Consider the following 22,961-nt stretch of genomic DNA (forward strand, 5'->3'; position numbering starts at 1 on the left):
TGTGTTTTGAAGGCAATGGAAATTTAGGATTATAAGCTTCCAACTGCAATGGTTGTATGAGTTCTTTAAAGAGTCCAAGGATTTCTAGGTGAACTTATATATATATATATATATTCATCCAACTTGTAATTTTACATTACTAGTTATAGTACCTAGCTTTGCTCCTCATCCCTTGTTTTCTAGTTTTAATAGTTTAGAGTTATTTTTTGAAGTTGTCATGGTTTACCAATATGACTTTGCAATTTCAATTTAGTCTAATTTTGGAAAGTGGTGTAAGAGAGTAAAATATTTTCCAGAAGGGGATAATTGGATTTATGAAAGACAAAAAAACGAAACTACTAACAACCATGACTTGACTTTTTCTTTTGGCCAGTCAACGATTTTGGTGTGGTGACGATGGATGTCAATATATAGTGTTTTACTTGGTAAATAAGTCAATATATAGTCAACATGACGGAGTCATTGACGGTCATAAATCAAAAGGAATCTTCCATAGAGGGTAATGGTAAATTGTGATGGGGTTGTCCCTCCCAAAATTCAGTAATTCTTGTAGAAACTTGAAACTAATCATGGGGTTTGAGGTCACCCTTTTGTTTTTCCTAACTGGATTTTGAGTGTACGCCAGATCAAACCCTTTGCCTTCATTTCTACTTCTCATCATATCCTCTCTCTTTATCCATCTGGTTATTAGTTTCTTCCCTATTTTCCTTGCATGAGTCCTGATTCTCATCACATCTCTCCTCCACTATTCAATAATTAAGCATCTATCGATTCGAGGGGACACATTCCTCGATCGATCAATGGAGACGATGGAAATGGGAGGTGATTGCAAACCCTTGACTACATTTGTTCATGCAGACACGAGCACGTTTCGAGAAGTAGTGCAGCGTTTAACAGGGGCAGGACCTAATCAAACTCAAACTCAAACTCAACATGCAAAGAGTAACGCGGCCAACAGCATAAGCTCAAGGAAAACGACGACGGCCTCATCAACGAGCAAGCTTCATGAGAGAAGGCAATACATCAAACCCAAGCTTGATATAGTTAAACCTACCATCACCAACAGCCAATTCAAATCACCAACTCCCTTGGTCAGCCCTTCTACAATTTTCTCAAAGCTCTCGATAGTCGAACAAGAAAACAGAGGAGGATCACCAGCAGCTGCAGCAAAGTCGACGGTTGGAACATATGAACATGAAGATGAAAATAATAGGAATAGTCATTCAGAAGAAGAGAAAGCCATTCAAGAGAGGAGATTTTACTTGCGTCCATCACCACAGCCGGAAAAGTCCCCAAGGTCACCACCAGAGTTGCTTACCTTGTTTCCTCTAACATCTCCCACATCAAAACTTCAAAATCCATGATTTTTTCCCTGTTTCCGAATCAACTGTACAATGTTGCAAATCTTCGAATTGTTAATCTACACATCGCAAGCTTCATGCTTCATGGATACAATCTTCTTTTGATAACATTGCACTTATTAATCACCCCTTGACGACCAAATCTCCATCACTGACGCCATCCAAAGGTTGTAATATCAATCAAAAAATCCAAGGAACAAATCACTGTAATCCTCTGCTAATCAACATTATGACTATGGCGAGAATGCCATATACTAAAATTATTCCCTGATAGTACATTGATCACAAACATAATTACAGCTGAACCATGAACTTATGGATACAAATTTTATTGGTATACACTTTTATTTAGAAAATTCCCACGAAGAATTTTGGTCAATAATACAGCTTCATTACTACTCTGACCTGTCTTCCAAATTTTGAAATCTGGAGGAAAGTAGTCAGAATCACTCCAGCGCTTTAAGGAAATGATTGAGAAAGGACCCTGTATGTTTCCTTGGGGATCGGAATAATGCCACATTAAGGTTCCCAGCTGGGGAATAGGAATCTCGTACTTTTCTTCAGATTCTGGTTCTTCACTTTCGTCGTCATCACTTACATCCACTACCTCAGATATCACTACATGCTTATCCACAAGTTGCTGAGAAGCCTTGTTGTCCTCTGCATCAAGTATCTCTTTTACAGACTCTGCAGGTTGCTTCTGCCACTTCTGCAAAGAATCATCATCCTCGCATGCTGCACAAAAATCACAAGACCATAAGGATCAGTCTTTCTTTTTAAAGTAATAAGTTCCTCCCATGTCCAGAGTTGGAATACAAAGACAACTAAAGATTTCAAAACAAGTGTGCCTCACCCGTTCATATCTTAACATCTTTTCTTACATCTATAATAATAATAAAATACATAAACAAGTCCAGAACCAGAAATTTGACAACTAGAGAAGTGAGAACCTATGGGGTTCCTTCAACACTTCTGTTCAGCCATATAAATTTCTATTGCAAATCCAAACTCAAAACAAAAGACAACTTGGAGATTTTTCAAGTTTTTATTGATGACGCACCTTCAGAAATAGGAGTTGATTCTCCCCTGAGGATATGTCCTGGGGAGCCATGGTTTCCTTGTTCTGTTTCATCTGGAGAATCTTTTGGTTCTTCCTCTAATTCTTCTGCAATAACTTCGGGAACCTCTCGCAAAAGACGTGCTTGTTCATCTGGTGACTGCAGCAGTTCCCTTCTTTCCAAGTAGTCAAACAGCGTAAATTAATAATCAAGCTAAGGAAACACTGTGCAGTTGCTTTCACTTTTACTATAAAATATGGACGCTTTGCCTCATTTTTAGTTTATAATAATTGACTGGGCAATACTTCTATGCAAATTAAATTACTCAACATATTCAAGTATGGCATATAAGCTGTAAATAATTTGAAAGGATATTCTCGGCGCAATCCCTTTTCATTCGCTCGATCAATTGAGTTCTGTAAGTATTGAAGTTCTCTCACAAGCCACTGAAACAAATCCATAGCAAGATAAAGAAATGGTCACACTATCAACCTCCACTTGAATCAAACGCATCAGAAGTCAATATTTTAATTTTCCGACAAGGGAGACACCTACATTTATTTACTTGAACAATATACAGTTCCACATACAATTAATCAGTAATAATAAAGAATCAGCAAAGTTATTAGGCCAATTACACAATATGATATACGATAGTTTATCAAGGAAACGGAAAAAAAATTCAAAATAAAATAATAACATAAGACATTTAGCAAAGCAAAAATCTTATATGCAAAGCGGGGGGACATGAAAAAAGACCATAGTGAAAATACTAACATCACTTTTTTATGGGATAAAAAAACTTATTACAGATACTAAGTGACAATCATAAGGTGCACCAAACAAAACAAAAAACAACAAGCAAGCACCACTGATGATGAATGGAAGATGCATGCCCTGACCCAGTGACAACATTTGACTGTGAGCAGAAAACAACTTTTCCCCGAGGACCATGATGTGGAATACAGCATAATGAAAAATAAATAAACTAAAGATAATCATAACTGTTAGTGAAGGTGTCGAATATGATAAGAAACAAATCACTGTGGCACGGCTACAGAATACCATTAATGACAACTAGACACCACCCTTAGATGCAAGCAAATATTATTTTGTTAGTCATTGAGTGAGAAGAACCTAGCTGTAGAACATTCTATAATGGAATGTCTACAATGAAAACTATAGAATTCTCGTATGAATATGCAACTGGAAATTGTGTACTTTGCAGGTATAAAATACTATACACCAAATCCAGAATCATTGCAATATTCTCTTAACTTTAATTTCAGAAACTAAGTTCTGATGGAAACAACCAAATGCAAACTTCATTTACAAGTTAGGATCATGTTCCTCTATCAAAATCATAATATATCTCAAAGCACTACCATATGCATGGTGCTAAAAGCTTCTAACAATCAAACATGATGTACTCATAGTTCGGAACAGTTTATTAGGCATTTTAAAACCATTTATAAGTATTTCATTAATGTCATTGGTATTTTGCTCTTGACTTCAGTTTATGAGGACGTATAAACATATCTTTATTTTGGGTTCAACACATGTCAACATGACCATAACAAACTAGCTATCTACACCACCTTGCAGAACACTTGGGCATACATTCTTTTGTTAACATGCAACATTTTTTCTGGTCAAATACTTACATGCTTTGTTACATCCAGATGCAAGATCTGGACCTTTTGTTGAAGCTCCACCTATCAAAGATGTAGCAAGCTCATTAACAATATGAGAGTAAAATTACTTGCACATATAGCAAAATTATAACAACAGAAATATGAATACTGCAAATATGAAATCTATTCAAGGCAAGGTTGACAGAATAAAACATTCAAACAAGAACAACCAAACTTTGAAGGTTCAGCGAGTTGAGTAGACTCATGGAGGATAGATCCAAATGATCAGTAATACTTATAAAGGTCCTAACCTCTATAAAGTTTAACTAAAATCCTATTTGTCCTGCATCAATCACCAACTGGTTTTTCAATTATGATGCAACTCACATCCATTGAACCAAGACATAAAACTGTGTCTGGGCATAGAAAGAAGTAAAACGTGGGCCACTAAAACTATTTGCTTTAAAACCTTGAAGGCCAGACTATAACCTAGATTTCACCTCAGGAACTCTATTGATAAGAACAAGCATCTTGCTTCATTATATGTAGAAAATTGGAAGTTAATAAACATATTAAATCAAGACAATTTCCATAAGCTTGGTAACACTATTTCTCTGTTTCCAGAACATATAGATCTTGATATAAGAAAAATGGCTTTTATAAATGTGGCGATGCAACTGGTAGTTAGGGAGTATAGTTACCACTGTAGGTCTCTTCAGCAAACCACCTTTAACTCTTTCACGTAAATCCTCACATTCTTCCTGCAAACACAAACGATTACGGAGATCAGTAAAGCGTCCACAGTTACACTAATCACAATGACCAGGACCAGACGGATTTTTGGGGAGGTTGTTTGGACGGTTTAAGTGGACTACAAATAAAGAAATAGGGGCAAATTTAGTATAAGGATTGTCATTGGGTAGAAAAGGTGCGGAGATATCTCAATTATAATTTGCTGGTGAAACTATACTTCAATGCCAGGGATAAGAAGAAATTTACAACATCATGCAGTAATGGAAACTATTTGTGATCCTTATCAGGATTTCCTCTAATATGTATTAAACAAAAAACTCGAAGTACATAAGAGGATAGACAAGTGGTCCATAAGGACCAACGGACTGCAGAACCAGCTAAGTAGCCAACCCCAATTTACAAAGTCAGACAAATCAGTAAAGATTATATATCAGACTAAGACTGATTAGGAGTATACTATATGTTGATCAGCCAGGTTGTTCAAAATCCCACCAATGTGATTCTATGCAAGACATTATGTATAACTGCATATATTTCGGAATTGATTTTGCTTCCTAAACGAGAGAAAGTAGTGTATTACCAAATTTCGAAAAAAGAATACCAAGACACTCAACCACTCAAGGTTTAGAAAACGGAAATGCATAGAGCATTCAAATTTAGTTAAAATTTAGACACAAAGCATGCATGTAGACAAATTTAAACATCAAATTAGCAAGTGTATCAAACAAGTTCTATTGCCTATCATACTAAAATTGGACATAAACCGATTCGAAAATCGAAGTTTTATATCTTGAACAGTTTCATACAGAACTGAAGAAGAAGCAAAAGAGTAATATGAGTAGACTACCGGGAAGAAGTTATCATCAGAGAGCATGGAAACGGAGAAGTCTCTAACAGCCCCATGAAGCTGAAGAAGAACTCCACCTCCAGCAGACGATTCCGAATTCGGCTCCGGCTTCTTCAGAATCGCCTTCACCTGCATTAGCTGGTGAGAATTCTTCTGCAGATAGTCATTGGGGTCCGATTTCGTCCTCACAAAGCTCCCCACGACTTTGTCCTCAAACACCTGAGCCTCGCCCTGCTTCAGCAGAGCTTCCACCACCGACCTCCTCAGGTACACCAGCTTCAAATTCTCCGGAATCACGGCGGCGTAGCAGCTTTTCGGAACCGGAGGAGGCGCATGCAGAGCCGAGGCGGCTCTCCTCTTCTGCTGCTTCTTCCTCTGCTGCTGCTGCTGCCGCCGCTGCTTATCCTCGTCCTCCTCGTCCAAACCGTCGTCGTCGGACTCATCCGACGAATCATCGGAATCGTCCTCGAGATTCTCAGCGAAATGCGGCTGGAGCAAATCGTAGATCTTGATCCGAGCAATGGTCTTCCTGCCGAACAGAGAATGAAGCCCGTCGTCGCAGACGATCCTCTTCCTCTTCGTCGGGTGGAGAAGCCTGCGGTGGTTGACGTAGTCGGTGATAATCGTAGCGACGTCGTATTGGGAGATCTGCTTCGTCGTGTCCTTCCCAATCGACTCGAGAAATTCAATCAGCGGCCTCGAGCCCCAGCTGAGAAACTCAAACTTCTTGGGGCGGTGCAGCCTCTTGCTCCTCCTCGTCGGAGCAGCAGCAGCTGCGGCGGCGGCGTCGACATCGGCGGTGGCGGTGACGGCGGCGTTGTACTCCCCAACCCAAGTGAAAGAGCCCATGACTGAGTCAGTTGTAGCGTCGCTATCAGTAGTAGTGGGGTTGTTATATTTGAGGAGTCAAAAGTCAAAACCAAGTGCCACTGACACTGCGCGATTCCCAATGCACACACGAGAGACGGAGAGAGAGGCCGTTCCTTTTTTTTTTTTTTTTCTTTTTCCGCTTGTGGGAGTCTGGAATGGTTCTAACGAATTTATTAATTAGTTTCCCAAAACGGGGCGTTTTCCTAAGACCGTTTCCAGTTGAGGCTATGCTTTGTTTTTGATGGAACTGAAATTTTGTGGATGAATGTGTTGTAATTAAATCTATTTTATGCATGATTATGAATTAGCTTCTGGATAGATAGGAGGTTAATTTTGCTACGAGTAGTATTGGTTTTAGTAAGGAAGGTTGATGTGGGTTTTTTTTTATTTTTATAAAATGGGCTGGTGCAGCTGCCCTCAAGCCTTGATGTGGATTTCCAACAACTTTTAGGAGTGGAAGGTTGTAGCCAAGCATGATAAATATCTTGGTTGCCTACTTATTTGAGTAGGAATTGTTCTGAGCCTTTTGTTTATATTAAAGAGAGACTGAGTAAGTAAGTTGGAGGGGATGGCGGGGCAAAGCTATTAAGTAGTGAAGGTAAAGATTTGCTCATTAGAGTGGTGGCTCAAGCATTTGCCGTCTTAGAGCATCATTAGCAATGCTAGTCATTTTTTAGTCCAATTTTAGCTAAAATAGCTAAAAAGTTATTTTAGCTAGCCACTTTAGAATTACGTCTGCACTTTCTATTTTAGCTAGTTTTGAATTTTTATTAATTTTTAAATGAAGATTAAATAGTTTAAATGTATTTATTAATTACATAAAATAACTTAAAATGAATGTTTTAAATTATAGAAAGCCTCATCTCGCTCTTTATATTTAGGAGCGAGATAGCTAAAGGTTATAATAGAGAGCCACTTAGGAGTCTGGTGCAGCTGTTAAAATAGATAAAAAGCTAAACATGCTCTCCAAAATAGCTAAGGAGCCAAAATAGAGAGTCTGCTAAAGATGCTCTTATGCAATGAGGAGTTTCTTTTTGCTGCCTCGACATTTTTGTGACTCTTTGCAACATATGTGTGCTAAGCCAGGGTGGTGATAAAAAAAAATTCACTGGTTGGCTTGGGTGGTATGGGTTTCTGGTTAGTCGTTTATTTAAAGCTCATTATTATCCTAACGGTGATTTTCTTTCTGCACCTTTTCTTTTTCGACGCATCATGAGAAGAAGGGAGGATGTGCATATGATATCGGATTTGATATCTACCACTAGAATGTGGGATACGGGGTTAGTACAAGACTGTTTTGATAATGAAGATGCTTCACTTTTTCTGTCTGTACCACTAAGTAAGAGGCATGTAGAAGATGGAATGATTTGGCATTTCGATTCAAAGGGATGCTTCACTATTAAGAGTGCGTACAGATCGGCCTATGATTTGTTACTTGATGATGCTGCGTCCAGTTATATGGATTCATCTCATTTGTGGAAGTTAATGTGGAACGTGGAGGCGCCTGGTAAGATTAAGGTACATATTTGGAGGATTTGTTCTTCTATTCTCCCTACTATTGGTAAACGTAGAAGTAAAAAAAAATATTTGTTGGTGAGGGTTGTTGACTTGTTGTTACGAAGTCACTTAGCTTGATGTTAGGGGGGGTGGGCAACATAACATACCTACATGGAGATGCGGTTATAGCTTCATAATCAGAACAGTATGAAATTGAAGAAATAATCGACATAAACTTGACGTTATCCTGGCTTTTGATTTCTCAATTGAATGTGAGGTTGTCCACGATACACTGTAGCCTATGAATTTATCTCCATTGATCGAATGGAAACACACGTGAATGTAATTACTTAATTACCCTAGCATAAGATCAAATTAGCTCGGTTCTTTTGATGACATTTTCTGAACTACCCACAATGTCCCTTCAGTCAAATCCTTCTGATACTAGGAGTCACTGCTCTTGAAGGCTATCCAGTATCCACTGGCCAATGGCTAATCTTCCCTCGAGTTGCAACAATTCAAAGCAAATTGAGCCAAAGAATGAGCAACCAAGTTGAATATCAGCACAAGGGTTGTAATGATTAATGGAGTTGGGATTATTTGAAGAAGACGGTTTTTACAATGAGAGTTCTTTCAAATTTCCTCAAAACAAGAACATTTCTTCATAACCGTGGTGCAAAATGGCTCTTGAAAAATTAAACCTGACAGCCACGTTCAGAAGCCTTAAACCGAATTACCAACTCAAAAGATGATATAATGATATATGACAAACATGGGAAACTTGAGTGTGGGATACAGTATGGATTACTATGTTAGCCTCTGTTTGTTTGAACCTGATATATGTTAGCCTCTCTCTACTGGGCAGCACAAAAAATCAGATTTTCCTAACAAGAGGTACAAAAGCTTGCATATCTATGGTCATCAGCGAGTAGACGGAGGCATTACTTAGCTTGACTGCGATATAAATAAGTAATTTGTAATGCCTTCAGAAGTATAAACGCCCACGTATGAGTACCAATTCAAAAATGGCATCAGGTGGAAGCTAGTTTCTTCTGACCATGCATGCTTTTGCTACTTCCCGGTTGAAGCTTTTCTCAATTGAATGCTAGGCGAAAATCTGTCAGAAAAAAATGGGGCACCATTAGCACAATTGCCAAGAAGCAAATGTTAATTCTCTAACGAACCTTTACTATGTAAACTGCAAGAACCCAGCTCAACTTGTGTATCTTAAGTTACTATCTACAATCTAGGCCAAGTAAATTTTGAGGAACAGTACAAGCTAATAACCTAATTGGTGCTATACAGTCCCTATCATTATCAACTGCATTGAAATAACCTCCATAAGTTTTCAAAGTATACATAAAAAGGAAGAGCCCAAGTTGAACTACCATTTCTTGTCTATGATGGCATTGAGGTGGAAACTCAAGTCAAATGGAATATTGTACACCGGCATTCTTATTTTTGAGTTCACTCAGCACTCTAGTTTCCAAAATCAAGACTGCTGCACACACACTTAAACAAAGAACATGACTACACAAAGCATTGGATACCCTATCTTAATGTCATAAAACAGAAAGGTGCACGAAGACTTACAAACATTTGAAATCAGCTCCTTTCACCATCTACCCTTTACCAATAATAAATAGAACCCTCTCCTTAAGCCTACTGATGGTCTGCATACAGATCCGAGGAAATACATTAGCAGAGAGTAACATAGATTCCTTTCCAGAAAAGAAAAGAAGAAGAAGAGAACTAGATTACTTTCCCAAAAAGAGAAACATAGATTATACACCATTAACTACAATTAAAGTTTTAAAATACAGACCAAGCTAGAGATTCTTCCCCATCTTTCAGCAGAGGCAGCAGCACCTTTGAGATGTGAACAATGTGGAGAGTCAAAACTCAAAAAGTAAGCCGAGTTTTCTGTAGCATCAGCTACCCAAAGAGCATTCATTTGGTCCTTTGCTCTCTTGATAAGATTACAAAAGCCGACCTGAAAACACAAAACATGTAAAGGTTATAGATAATTTGTCAAAGAAAACACATCAATTACCACATCAAATGCCACGTCATGTGGTTTAAACGTGGCAGGCTTAGCATTATGAGTTATGACTGTAAACTTACGTCTGGAAACACACAGGGAGGAGGGAGGGAGGGAGGGGGAGAGAGAGAGAGAGCAGAAACAAACATACTACTCAGATCTAATATTAATTTCCACTTAGATTTCAAACAAATTCAGATCTATTCAGAGTTCAGAATTAAGACACAGGAAATGCCAACTTGTTATTCTATTAGTCTATTTCAGGTTACTAGCTGTGTTTCACATGACAATTGTTGTCTTTAGTTTATACCAATTGAACAACTTTTGAAGACAAGTGACATGAGTGACTGTTGAGAAGGAACATTACATACCGTTGAACCTGCGAGGTTGTAGTTTATAGGAACATCTGATTGATCATCGATATGCGGTGAACAAAAGCAGATGGCAAGTAGAGAATCGTTTAATTCTTCTGACTTTGATTCAGAAATGGAGCCATCTGTCACAAACACCCACTGTTTCTTCTGGTGACCAGCGACATAAACCTCCCCCACAAACACAACGAATGCAGCAATATCAAATTCACTGCAGAACGAACCCTCGACCCAACAAATAAAAAGAAATTAGAATAAACTAAGTTAAAATTACTTTTCTTTTAGAATGAACAGAAGAATAAAAATGGAAAGGGTAGGCTTAGCACTATTCACCTGGAAAGAGGAACTTGACCAAAATCTGACAATAGTATTGATTTGCGAGGACTAAAAAAGGGCCTGAGATGCATTTAAACTTTTGAGAGGAAAAAAAAAGATAATAGATAACAAAAAACAGAAACATATAATCATAATACATACTTAAAGTGGTCTACTGCCTGCTGACATAAAGGCTTCCATTTCGTTTTGGATCCTCTTGCTAGCAAGTATAGAATATCAGCAGCCAAATTTGTTGGTATAAGGTCAGAAACAGTATATGCTTGCCCCTCGACCAACTCAGACTTCTGCTCTTTCAAAGGAATACGTAAGCCACTTGTGTGGATACTCAATAGTGTTCGTAAGCAGTGTAGCAATCAAATAATAATGGTTCGATGGAGCAGAGGGGGGGGGAGAGAGAGAGATTGGATTCACCTGGTTCTCTGATGGGTTCCAGATTGTTATTAAGCCTTCTTTGGGACTGTCTTCTCCTTCATATAAGTTTCTAGTTAGTCCAACTACCCTCACCCTCATTAATGGCATCACTTCCCTCTCAGCTAATCCAGCATCTTCTAGTGCTTTCATAATTGATTTCTCCATGTCTGATTGCTTGATTGCCTAAGGCCAAACCTGCCATCTTCAAAATCTCTTTCTATGGAAAACTTTTATTCAATCAAAAGTCAAAACAATTAAAACCGACCTCTAATTTTGCTCGATATTTGGTAAAAGAATTCAATTGTTCTGTACTCATCTCTGCCATTAAAACTTCTGGTTCAGCAGCTGTCTCTAGTATCCTCAAGAGTTTTGCTCCTTCACTATCTCTCTCATTACATGTATGCGAATGTTCTAATCCTCTTTGGAACTCAGAAATAATGCCCTCAATAACATTAGAGCGCCTGCATCCATGAGAAATATCAATCACAGTACAGAGGATACTTGCAAGAGAGTATACACACAAAGGGATTGAGAGGGCAACAATAACATGATTTTCTAGGGGAACAAAAACACATGAAGAACAGCAAGGGTATCATTGTTAGATGACCACTCTAGGTCAAAATTATAGAATCTCAAGAATGGTGAACATTTGATTGCTTCTATAAAAACAATAGTGAGAATGACAATTCCCATGAGAACAAATAACAAGAGTAGAAGTTTCCATGAGATCAACTCAATAAGGAAATAAATTACAAGTGTCCTGGATCTATTGAAGTTTATTATTTTTTATAATATCAGATAAATCCAAATTCCAAGTACTGTATATATGAGCACAAAACTTATCAACAGATCACTTTCTCCTGCCTAAGCAAATGCAAAGGGCCCAGTCTTCATTTAAGTTCTTGCAGCATCTAGAACAGCATAACCTAAAGAAGAATTGTGTACCAGATCATTTAATGATCTTCTACAATGGTTCAAATTAGATATTGTAGCTTCTAACGTATCTCAAAGCTGTTTTATACTTTTTGAAAGGGAAAGGATTTATTCTTATCCTTTTAAGTATATGACTATGTATATGTATGTATCCTCCTACAATAAAAATAACTGTAACAAGAAAGGAACGATTCTTGACAATACTTGCAATGAAAAAAGTCAAGATCCTAGAGACAGGAGAACACTTTCAGAAGCTAAGCTGAAAGTTTTCAGAATGTTTAAAGGAAATATGAACTACAAATGTCTTCAAAAAGGAAGTTATAGTTGGCTTTCTTAGCAGAAGACACACCTCTGGCTATATGATTGCATCATTTTGGTCTCCAACCTCTCCGACCTCACAACAGATCTTCCATTACTTAACCTAAAAGTAAAAGGAAAACCAGTGTCATTTTCATATTGTAGTAAACATAGTATTGTCTCAAGTAATTATAGAAGATATTCCAAATGACCTTTCTTTGTATAAAACAGGGAATATCCTTGTGACTCCTACAAGAGTCCAAGGAACTGGACCCCCATCGCTCTTGATGCACTTAAATGCTAACGGAGCACCAACACAGTTGCCTGTATGAATAGAGTTGAGGATCAGACATCAGAAGCATTACGATAAAACTCTAAACACATGCAAAACTGGAAAATAAGAAAACTTAATGTGGTCCAAATGGTTCTTACAAAATCCCAATTGATCATCCCAATGAGCTCTATATGTGCCATTTATGTGTAGCCTTAACATAACTTCTCTTGACACCTGAAGTTGAACCAGAAACCTGAGAAATCCCTCTAAGCAGGAAATAAAGTTTAAAAATTCACTTAAAAGAAAAGTCAAAATGCCAACCTCGAGGGGTGAAATAGGCCCAACCCAGCCGCAGAGTCCTGCTCCCCAAATCTTCATAAGAAAAAACGCAATGTAAGCAAGCCGAAATTGGTACACAATGCTTCCATCAAAGAAAAACAATAGAACAACATATTAACTACCCGAAGTTTCTGTCCAACAAACAATTTTCCACCAGCAAGCTGCTTTGATAGGAGAGCATCCAGAATAGCATCCACTGAATACCTGTGAAACAAAATAAAAATAAAATAAATCTTACATGCCATCTCCAAATATAGTTTAAAGCATAGAGAATGTAATTTCTTACCACCCATCAGTAAGTTCAACTTTTGTGGCACTACTATTTTCAGCTCCGGAGCTAGTCTCCACATTTGGGTCAGGTTTTGAGCGAATAGCTGAAATGCATAAGACCAACATCGAAGAAGGTGATGCATCTCCTTCCAGTATTTTCTTAATTGCAGAGCGGTGACCATGATTCACTTCTCTTTCATATCTGTACAAATGCATTACATATTGTTAATCCTGGATGCCCCACAAGCCACCATAGGAGTAACATATAGGTATAGTATAAGTACAGATACCTATACTTCAATTCTTCAAGCACATTGGGCAGTGTCAAAAAATTTCCTAAAGCTTTAGCTGGATAGCATCTCTCATAACAAGCCAGTTTCCAGACAATCCACTTGTAGTGATTTATGACCCACCTAGATAGAGGAATAATATCAGAATCTCAACAAAAGGTGGTATAGAATAATCTAAGATACAGAATGGCATACATCCTTCTAACGAAATGCACGGGTTCCATACAATGCAAACTTACAAGAATTCCTAACCAATTCATACAGCCAGCCATGCTACTATTGCAGAGGCAATTTTCTAGATGTGAGTGAATTCAAACCATGCAGCTTTTATTTATCTAATATAACCCAGTTATATCTCAGAGAGAGAGAGAGAGAGAGAGAGAGAGAGAGGGAGGGAGGGAGGGAGAGTTCCAACATTGTTGAATAGAAGTATTTTAAGGACGGAAATATTTACTCTCTGGAAGTATTTTGTGTTGAGGCTCCGGAAGAAGCCAACATGTGGACAAAAGCTTCTGCCCCTACGTAGTTTAAGCCAGATTCATCAGGAAACATGTAGTTTTCTGCATTAATTGCTGTAACTCTTCTCACCTGATCTGACATGCAGTCCACCTAAATTCAATTTGATGCATAAAAAGGTATCAGTGGGAGAAGACAAAGAAATTTTGTTGCTGATAAAAAACAGAACTATCAATCTCCATACCATGGTTTGATCTGCTGGTGGCATTCCAAAATATTTCTTCAAAGACATTCTGGTCACCAGGACAGGATATCGAGTAGAAACCCTTCTTTTGCCACTTGAATGGTCAGACGGAAAGGTAGACAAACCTGATGGAATGGAAGGTTAAATGAAAATGTTTTTCATTGATAACCAATATAAAAAAGGTAATTGAGACTTAAATAGTATACCATTAGGAACACATGGAACATTCTTATGCAATGGGGTGGAGAAGTTGGAAATGCGAGGCTTCTTGAATGGAGAAATAGAATTTCCTCCAAGCCTCCTCTTTACACCAGTCATTTGTATATTACTCAGAGGAGTGGTGCCAATGGTATTTGAAATATCCACCAATGGCTTGGCTAGTGACCTTTCAACAGGATTAATCCTTTCACCAGTGCCATTTGCCAAATAATTGTTTTCTACTGTAGTAAGGGTACGGGGTTTGTTGCTGAAGGGTTTTTTCCCACAAGGTAACTCACCATTTGACCTGCAGGCATTTTCATTGCTAACAACATCAAATTGGCTGATCAGGTTAGTGCCCCAATTTGTACTATCTGACTTGACTGCTGATGTCCGCACTTGATTAGTGGATGATTGCAGTGGAGATACAAAACTCTTCGTTAAAAATTTGGTCTTAGGTATTTTCTGGTGGGAAGAGGCAGTGTGACTATCATGTTCTCTACCTTTTGGAAATGTCTGATCCAAGTCTGAGTTCCCCTCATTCAGGAGAGTTCCCAAGTCTGGGTCACCAAGAAGACTCCTTGCACGTTGTAGTGCATCAGTGGAAACAGATATAGATCTTCCTCCAGCTGTATGGAACTTGATTGATGGAGGTTTGGGAGCTAAATTAGGCTTCTGGGATTGCATAAAACTCGGATCAGTCTCATTTGTAACTCCACTTTGCACAGAACCAGTCTTATGTGCACCGGTGGAAAGAGATTTAGAGCTTCCTCCAGGTGCAAGTAGCTTGGCTGATGAAGGCGTACAAGCTGAACTAGGCTCGGATTGCATATAATTTAGTTTGGACTCATTCTTAAATCTGCTTTGCACTGAACCAGTCTTGTGTGCATCAGTTGAAACAGACAAAGTTCTACCACTGGGTGTATGTAACTGGACTGATGAAAGTGTAGAAACTGAATTAGTCATCTCGGATTGCATAAAATTCTGGTTAGACTCATTCTTACATCTACTCTGCACAGAACCTGTCTTAAATGCATCACTAGAAACAGAAGTTGATCTCCCTCCGGGTGTATGTAACTTGACTGATGAAGGTGTACGAGCTGTACTAGGCACTTCAGCTTGCACAGAATTCAGATTGGACACATTCGTTAACCCAGTTTGCACTGAACCAGTCGTATGATTCAATGAAGACCTTGAAACCGATACAGCATCCTTAACCCCGGCACTGCTGAAACCGGGAAGATTACAGTCACCATTATCATCTTCCAAACCAAGCAATCTCTTGGCCTTGACAAGACCTTTGGAAGATATATTAACCATCTTCCCAGAGGCAGTCTGGAAAAGGGAATCACCGAAACCACCTCTACTCTCACTTTCTATACCTTTCATTCGGCCTGCACACCACAAACATAGCATCGAAAATTCGGCCTCTCGTGAGTAGTTCATACTTCATATCTACTCTAGATTGCAACTCCATTTTTTCCCAAACAACAAAAACTTCACTTTTTGCAACTACAATTTTTTCTTTTCTATTTGCCCACATTCCTAGTGTTTCTAATTGACAGATTATAATTCAATACGAACAGGATCAACAATTTTAAAAAAAATTAAAAAAAATTGTAAATCAGAGAAATTGAAATTCCCCAAAATGTGGATAAGTCGGTGACCTAACCTGATTCGGAGTTCAGAAGCGACGCCGCTTTGGCTAACGACGACGGCTTGACGGAAACGGATCTTCCGAATCCATTGCGAAACATGGCAACACCTGCGTCGTGATTTCTCTGACTCTCCGCCGCGAGTTTTGAACAGCCTTGAAGCAACAGATCGGACATGGAAGGCAGGCGAGTGCTTGAGCTGAGATTTTCGTTGTCCGAATAGAAGGCCGCGTCCGGCGGTGGGGTATTAGGGTCGGGACCGGATATTCGCCACCGGAAATTGCCGCCGGCGGCGTCGGAGAACATGTGCCAGGTGGACATTTTGGACTTAGGGTTTTGCTAATACCTCATTAGGAATGCGATCGATTTATGAAATGAGAATTGGGACTCACGGATTTTCTCATTTGGTTTTGCTCTCCGCTGTGTTTTTTTTTATTTTTATTTCTTCTCACTTTTTGAAAATGGGGATCGCAGAAATGGCGGAAAAACAAAATAAAGGCGCGCCAAAACGAAAACTTTGAAGAAGGAAGATCCCGGTAGAAATTCGTCTGCGGTCAGATTCGTGACACAGTAGTGTATTTGTGGGGAATGGTTTTTTATTTCCATCTTGAATTTTAGGAGGTCTGGTGCAAAAATTTAAATGAAACTTTGTATGATTGCCTAGAAAAAAAAAAAGGTCCTTGACCCATAGGTCTAATTATAGGGAAAACTTTTCCCTATCATCCCACTAACAAAAAAAAGGTTTCCATCAACCCATTTAACCCAAAAAGAAAATTATGAAAATTACTATCATTCGTTGAAAAATCAACTCAGGATCGTGGAATGTGAAATGACAAATTCGTCTAATGCTGCCACGTGCCCCACGATGCCGTAGATTCTCATGGAAGCCAAAGGGTGCATAAATCACGAAAACCAAAGCGACAAACAATTATAGTAGTAAAACTTCAATCAAAAGTTCAAAATCAAAACATGCCACATCTAAAATATGCAGCAACACATTAATGTGATTTTCAAAAACCAAGGTCCAGTCCTCTGATCAAAAATCCTCGCGAGCAAGGGTTACCACTGGGATAACCAAGGTCCAGTCACTTGATAAAAACTTCTCCCCCCCACCCCTCCCTGGAGCGAGGTAACTCATCAGGGACCAAGGTCCAGTTCCTTGATCGAAATTCCTCGCCCCAAGAAAAGTAACCCATCGAGATAACCAAGGTCTACTGGTGTAGCCAAGGTCCAGCCCCTTAAGCAAAAATTTGTGCCCCTAACAAGGCACCCAAAACACAGAGACATGATCAAGATAGATATTGATTGCGAACTTGGGGGACTCCTTGGGGAGACTCCCTAGGGGCACAATTTGGTTCCATGGGTACAGACCCATGCGGGACTAACGCCAACTCATTTGTTGTTCTACTTGACGGAATCAAGTTCCCACTCAGGAAATCTCTTGAACAAGAATTTGTGGGACTTGTGCATGCTAGTAGGATATCAAGGTCAACCAACAGATGCACTAGCCAGGGGCGGAGCCACATGGGGACCCAGTGGGTCCCGTGCCCCGCTGATTTTTTTATTTTTTTCAATTTCTGTACATAGAAACTTGTTTAAATAGCCTAGAGTATAGTAAGATCACTATCAGCCAACTTGGTGTAGTGGCAAGATATGCATTGATTTTGTAATTGGTCTCAGGTTCGAATCATGGATGTTGGGTAAGTTATTTTTTTCATTTTTTTTCTTTCTTTTAGTTTTTTCTTTCTTTTAGAGAACAATAATATATTTTTTCCTTATAGTTTTAAAAGTTAAAAATAAATTATATCTCCCTAATGAAAAATTATCTAATATCTAAAGTTATATAGTTTATTAATAAAATACGTAATTTTGAGAAAAATATTAATATTACCTTAACTTTATTTTACTTTATTATTTTTTATTAAAATTTTGGTATATATATTTAAATTCTAATTTTATGCCCCACTTGATAAGAAATTCTGGCTCCGCCACTGGCACCACCGTCGATACCTTATACAACATCCCAAACCGGGGTACCCAACCTAGGTACTGAAGTCATGGACACAACTATCAAGACCTTCCACTAGTTTGATACACGGGAGGTAGCATTCAAATTACATGAAGAGGTGTCCCAGCCTAAGACATTACCATTTAGCAAGGACATCTCTCCAACATCTTAAAACCCACTCCCACTATGCCTATTTATAAAAGGCTAACCACCTTCATTAATGGGAATTAACTACTTTACCTACTGTTATTTTGTTAAATTAAATACAAAGAAACTAACTTCGGCATCAGAGTGACATAGACCGACCCGCTCAGTCTTCTTCTTGACACCCCGTGTATTTCTCTTAACAAGTAGCAATGTGACATAGCATCAGGGCCCATCGACTCACTCGTGCTTCTTATTTTATTGGCATCCTGGATTTAGATAGATTTATATATGAGAGTTTACTAAAATATCTTGTTAATAGTATGTGTGGTTCAATTCCTTAAAAATCAATAACTATGACTCTCAACTTTTTTGAACAAGTATAATTTGAATCTAAACTACACTTTCTAACTATGTGCTCCACTCCGGTTTGATATAACACCTTGAGTCATTCTAGGTTTTAAGGGGAACACGTACTATTATATTAACAACATTAATTTATGGATACAATTGTAAGCTAATTTTCTTTTGTCGGTCTTCTCACTGAATATGTGTTACTTAGCCGAACCGTTGGAAATCTTGGAGAAATTTTTACATTAATGAAAATATAATAAGAAATTGAATTGTTAATGTTTAAAGTTCAGCGGTAGCTAAACCTTTGTTAACGCTGGTCCGATGAGCGGACCGTTACCTATGATATTCTCAGAGCTTCTGCTACCTATCAAGTGGAATACAGAGGGCGTCAGAGGGAGACCGTGTTGGGCGGTCTTCTCTTCTCCGATGCCTAAGTTAGTCAATGTATTTATGTTGACAAAGTAACAGTAGATAGGTATTAAAATGCGTAATTAATGAGGAGAGAAAAAAGAACCTTTTATAGGTGAGGAAGGAGCTTATATTCTTCATGTTTTCGATGTGGGACTGATATGCTTTAGTCCCCAGCTTCTGGAGCTTCTGATGCTGTCTTGGCGCGACGCGTCAGCGATGATCTGGGGGCAAGCCGGGGCTCAGGCGGTAGCCTGCTTGGCTGTGTTCCGGTAGGTCACTCATTTGGCGGGAGTCGGTACCACTGATGGTAGCATGAGCATGGCTCATTATAGCTAATTATGCTTGCAAATGCTTATGTAAGTACAAGTCCCCCAAGTCCCCAGTCAAGGAGGGCAATCTTGGTTGGGGAGTTGCCTAGCGGTTGGAAGTATTGCTTCCGCTAGTCTTGCAAAATCATAATTAGCGTCAGTGTGTTGTCAACCATGGACTTACTAAACAAACACTTTATACCCTTTCGGGTGGGCCCCTGCTAGGCCCCCTAGGGAGTCCCCCACTCCTCGGCTAAGATAGACCTCCGTTTGGCCGGTGTATTGTTTGTTGAGGGGAGCTGCGCTGAGCAGAGGGTGTTGGGTAGCGAACCCACTCTTTGATACCCAAGTGGCGGGGATCAACATGCCTGATCGGGCCGTCAAAGACTGTGTTGATGCATCCCCCATCTGTCCCGAAGGACCATGTTTTGACTGCAACGCCGCTTTGCGATCGTTGTGAAAGTGAGGCGTTGCCTTGGGAATCGTCGTTGGCGGGAGTCCCTCCGCTGACTATCAGTGGTCGGCCATGTTGCGAGTACCCGCCTGGCTGCAGCCTGGTGAATGGCGTTTCAGTCAACTGTGACTGTCCTACGTCCAAGGTGCCGAGGGAGAAGTCTCGCTAGCGGCGTTACGCTTAGCGGAGACTAGCTCGCTTGCAAGATGGAAAGAGAGAAGTTCCGCTAGCGAAGTTGCGCTTAGCGGAGACTACCTGGCTTTCAAGATGGAAAGAGAGAAGTTCCACTAGCGGAGTTGCGCTTAGCAAAGACTCTGTCGATTCGTAGTCTTCCTCGTCAGTGGTTACTTCGGGTAGACACTTCGTTTGACAATGCCCGACACGTGGCCGTCATAGATTGGGTTAGCGTGCGTGATAACGTCTTTTCAGCACTCCCGTCTCTTCGCCATTAATGCAAGTAATTATTGATTTTGTAACCGAGGCGTCGCCTGAGTTAATCGGGAGAGTAAGTGCGTTTGTGGGGCACGTGTACGGTTGTGGTGCGATGTCGTTTTTCGGCAGACAGCCGAGATTAGTTTGATGTTGACATAAAAGATAGGGAAACCTGGAGGTTTGACATTTCGTACTTTTTACCTAGTGTCGTCGTTTTCAAGCTTCGCCCTGCGTTCCGAGAAGAAGATTGCTACAATTCCATGAAGTTATCGACTTTTGAAGCACGAAGATCTTCTGCAGTGAAGAGAAGCGCCTTTGATTGCACCAAAGCTTTCACCTTTGAGGTTGGTACTCTGAATCTCATCCTTGTTCTATTGGATTTCTATGTGTTTGCTTTTGTCAGTTTCTGGATTTTTGATTTGGGGTGTTATCTGTTCTTCCAGGTGTGTGCTGAGGGTGTAAAGCGAGTTTTGGGGATGGGTTTTGGTGTTTGATAGAGTTGGGGTCTAGGGATTTGTTAGATGGTCGAATCTGGGTTGAGTATATGGGTGCGGGTGTGCTTTGTTCTTGTTTTGGCATTTTCTGGGTAATTGTTCTTGGTGTTCTTGGATGCAACTGATAAAGGGATAGCTTAGATCTTATGCGAACTGACTGGTTTGGGTTTTAGGGTTGTGGGATGGCTAGCGTCGTAGATATCTCGAGCGGTGAGGATTTCGGGTCTGACGAGTCGCTCAACGTGGTGGATAGGGTGTTTATTGACTAGTTGCGTCCGTCTGCCCCTGCAGGAACCTCACCGTCCGAACTGCTAGACATTGTGCCGCTACAGACCATACCCTGGGAGGTTGCCATGGGTTGTGCTGGTCGTCCTTCGAGTTCTAGGGCAAGAGAGGAAGTTGCCGCTAGCAAAAGGCAGGAGGAGCGGTTAGCGAGCAATAGCGCCGCTAGCGGTTCCGCTGGAGTGGTGAGAGAGGTTGGTGGGGAGGAGGTTGAATTAGCTTGGGTTCTGCCCGACGGAACCGCCGTTGACTAGGCAGGAGGACCGATGTTGGAGGCTGCCGTCAACCGCGTGAAGCAAGTCTTTCATCTCCCCAGCGTGGTGAAGTTGCGGCCGCCGAACGCCGATGATAGGGTCTCCATCTTGCCAACGGGACATGCCGCCGTTCACGAGGCCATCTTCCACCAGGGTGTAACCTTCCCATTACTTCCCAATCTTCAAATCTTGGTATGCGAGTTTCGTCTGGCCTTTGGGCAGATCTGCCCCAACATGTGGCAGTTGCTATTGGCGTTGAACTCGTTGTGGCGCCTATCGGGGTGTGAAGGGCAGACCATGGCGGAGGTACTTCACTTCTACGAGCTTACCTATGTGCAGCGGCAAGGGTGTAGTGGGTAGGTGAACCTCTCCCGCCGCCAGGGGGCACCCAAGTTGATAGAGAATCTGAAAGATTCTATGTCTCCCTGGCGGGCAACCTATTGTGTGGCGGTCTCGGGGTAGGAGTACGACACCAGTGCGAATGAAGGGGCCCCGACGTATAGGATTAAGTCAGAGTTCCAGCCAATCCGAGGTTGTCGATAGTCATTTGTGATTGAAGTTTGGCGGATACCGTCCGTACGATGTGCCTGTAGTGTTTTTTTTGTATAACCCTTGCTTCTTTTTTTGTGTAGCGGGTCTTCGCTACAATTTGACGCATGAGAAGCAGTGTTGCCTAGCGAGGATAAGAGGTTGTTGGCAGAATCATAACCTGCTCGACCTCCGTTTGCTCACCAGGTGGGAATTGTTGGTTGATCTGAAACTGACACGCACCGTTGGTAAGCAATTCCCGCCGGCCTGTTACTTGTAAACTTTTTTGTTTTTTTTGTTTTTTTACTTGCGCGATGGTTGCAGAATCACCTCCAGGAAACAAGGCCAGTCGCGAGGCGTTTGAGAAAGCCATGGATCGTGCAGAGATCAACAATTTCCTAGAGGCTATGTACGCCAGTGAGCCTGCCAGCAAACCACCGTTGATCCTGGTATACTAGCGGTGAGCCCATCCGATGTGCCAGTGGTGCTGCCGATGCCGCACCACTCTCATCTTGGCACCGATGGTTCGCCCGTGGTTCAGCCAGGAACTGCGCTGACCAAGGGGTAGTTGGCGGAAGCAGAGTCCTTGTTGCGCCTGTGCAGCCGAAAGAGAAGGTGCCTGCCAACAAACGTGGGTCCCAGCGGGAGAAGGTGGTGCCCTCAAAAGGGGCGGTAACTATCGCGGGGCTAGAGCCGCAGACAAGATCGCTCCCTGGAGCCGCTGGTGCCACCCAGGTCGCACTGCAAAGGAAACGGCAACAGAATGATACTGATGAAGAGGATGATACCTCCGATGCGGAGACCATCAAGGCCCGCCAGCAGAAGAAAACGAGGCATGCTCCGCCCCTAGTGACGGTGGCGGCCGGTGGGGAGGTGCGGATAAGAGATCTAGACTCGTTTGCCGCGTATGCTGAGTTCTTGACCGACCCTGAGTGGGAGTTTTTATTCCACCTCTACGAGAGGCTGGGGTTCGGCGGACTGGATGGGACTGTCCATCCAACAATACTACAAAGGTCTCCATTTAGCCCGGCCTTTGGCCACTTGTCCGTCGGGTTGCATGAATTCTTCCTGGCGGCCTCGAAGCAGCCCGAGGTTGAGTGGCAGTTGCGGCAAGCTGACCAAGGCGGAATGTGATGCCTCGGATGCTGGCGGCAAGC

At 40.8% G+C, this 22,961-nt stretch overlaps 3 protein-coding genes across 6 annotated transcripts; 1 reads left to right on the forward strand and 2 right to left on the reverse strand.

Annotated features, from left to right (window-relative positions):
• The first annotated feature begins 728 nt into the window (after positions 1–728).
• On the forward strand, positions 729–1,452 carry LOC112193399 (VQ motif-containing protein 31). The gene has a single exon (XM_024333543.2). The coding sequence runs from the start codon at positions 801–803 to the stop codon at positions 1,362–1,364; it is 564 nt and encodes a 187-aa protein (XP_024189311.1). The 5' UTR covers positions 729–800; the 3' UTR covers positions 1,365–1,452.
• A 53-nt stretch (positions 1,453–1,505) lies between these two features.
• LOC112193398 (uncharacterized protein At5g08430) lies at positions 1,506–6,664 on the reverse strand. The gene is made up of 6 exons (XM_024333542.2): positions 5,654–6,664; positions 4,755–4,814; positions 4,084–4,134; positions 2,795–2,865; positions 2,422–2,615; positions 1,506–2,096 (listed from the first exon to the last, which is right to left on the reverse strand). The coding sequence occupies exons 1-6, from the start codon at positions 6,500–6,502 to the stop codon at positions 1,690–1,692; spliced, it is 1,632 nt and encodes a 543-aa protein (XP_024189310.1). The 5' UTR covers positions 6,503–6,664; the 3' UTR covers positions 1,506–1,689.
• A 2,089-nt stretch (positions 6,665–8,753) lies between these two features.
• Positions 8,754–16,731, reverse strand: LOC112191507 (protein BREAST CANCER SUSCEPTIBILITY 2 homolog B). Of its 4 annotated transcripts, none has more exons than XR_002932981.2 (20): positions 16,153–16,729; positions 14,489–15,874; positions 14,283–14,407; positions 14,037–14,191; positions 13,583–13,705; positions 13,309–13,494; positions 13,145–13,226; positions 13,005–13,055; positions 12,842–12,917; positions 12,622–12,733; positions 12,462–12,533; positions 11,445–11,640; positions 11,180–11,362; positions 10,910–11,052; positions 10,766–10,828; positions 10,433–10,643; positions 9,846–10,013; positions 9,614–9,693; positions 9,409–9,521; positions 8,754–9,137 (listed from the first exon to the last, which is right to left on the reverse strand). XR_002932981.2 is itself a non-coding variant. In XM_024330855.2 (19 exons), exons 1-18 carry the CDS (start codon positions 16,454–16,456, stop codon positions 9,643–9,645), a joined length of 3,687 nt encoding a protein of 1,228 aa, XP_024186623.1. In that variant the 5' UTR covers positions 16,457–16,729; the 3' UTR covers positions 8,754–9,137; positions 9,614–9,642. The 4 variants fall into 4 exon arrangements, 2 of the variants coding, with proteins under 2 accessions (XP_024186623.1, XP_024186624.1); XR_002932982.2 differs by having other exon boundaries at positions 9,409–9,532; XM_024330855.2 differs by lacking the exon at positions 9,409–9,521.
• Positions 16,732–22,961: the final 6,230 nt, after the last annotated feature.

The sequence above is a fragment of the Rosa chinensis genome, chromosome 3 (genome assembly GCF_002994745.2).
Source record: "Rosa chinensis cultivar Old Blush chromosome 3, RchiOBHm-V2, whole genome shotgun sequence".
In the NCBI taxonomy this organism is placed as follows: domain Eukaryota; kingdom Viridiplantae; phylum Streptophyta; class Magnoliopsida; order Rosales; family Rosaceae; genus Rosa; species Rosa chinensis.

Bases quoted from the DNA above. Each gene is read 5' to 3' on its own strand.
- LOC112193399 (XM_024333543.2), top strand. From the start codon at position 801: ATGGAGACGATGGAAATGGGAGGTGATTGCAAACCCTTGACTACATTT.
- LOC112193398 (XM_024333542.2), bottom strand. From the start codon at position 6,502: ATGGGCTCTTTCACTTGGGTTGGGGAGTACAACGCCGCCGTCACCGCC. The intron at 2,866-4,083 runs GTAAGTATTTGA...GATTTGTTTCAG, and splicing joins ATCTGGATGTAACAAAGCAT to TGGCTTGTGAGAGAACTTCA. The intron at 2,616-2,794 runs ATATCCTTTCAA...TTATTAATTTAC, and splicing joins GAAAAGGGATTGCGCCGAGA to GCTGTTTGACTACTTGGAAA.
- LOC112191507 (XM_024330855.2), bottom strand. From the start codon at position 16,456: ATGTCCACCTGGCACATGTTCTCCGACGCCGCCGGCGGCAATTTCCGG. The intron at 14,408-14,488 runs GTATACTATTTA...CCATTCCATCAG, and splicing joins TGTTCCATGTGTTCCTAATG to GTTTGTCTACCTTTCCGTCT. The intron at 13,495-13,582 runs GTATCTGTACTT...GCATTTGTACAG, and splicing joins CTTGAAGAATTGAAGTATAG to ATATGAAAGAGAAGTGAATC.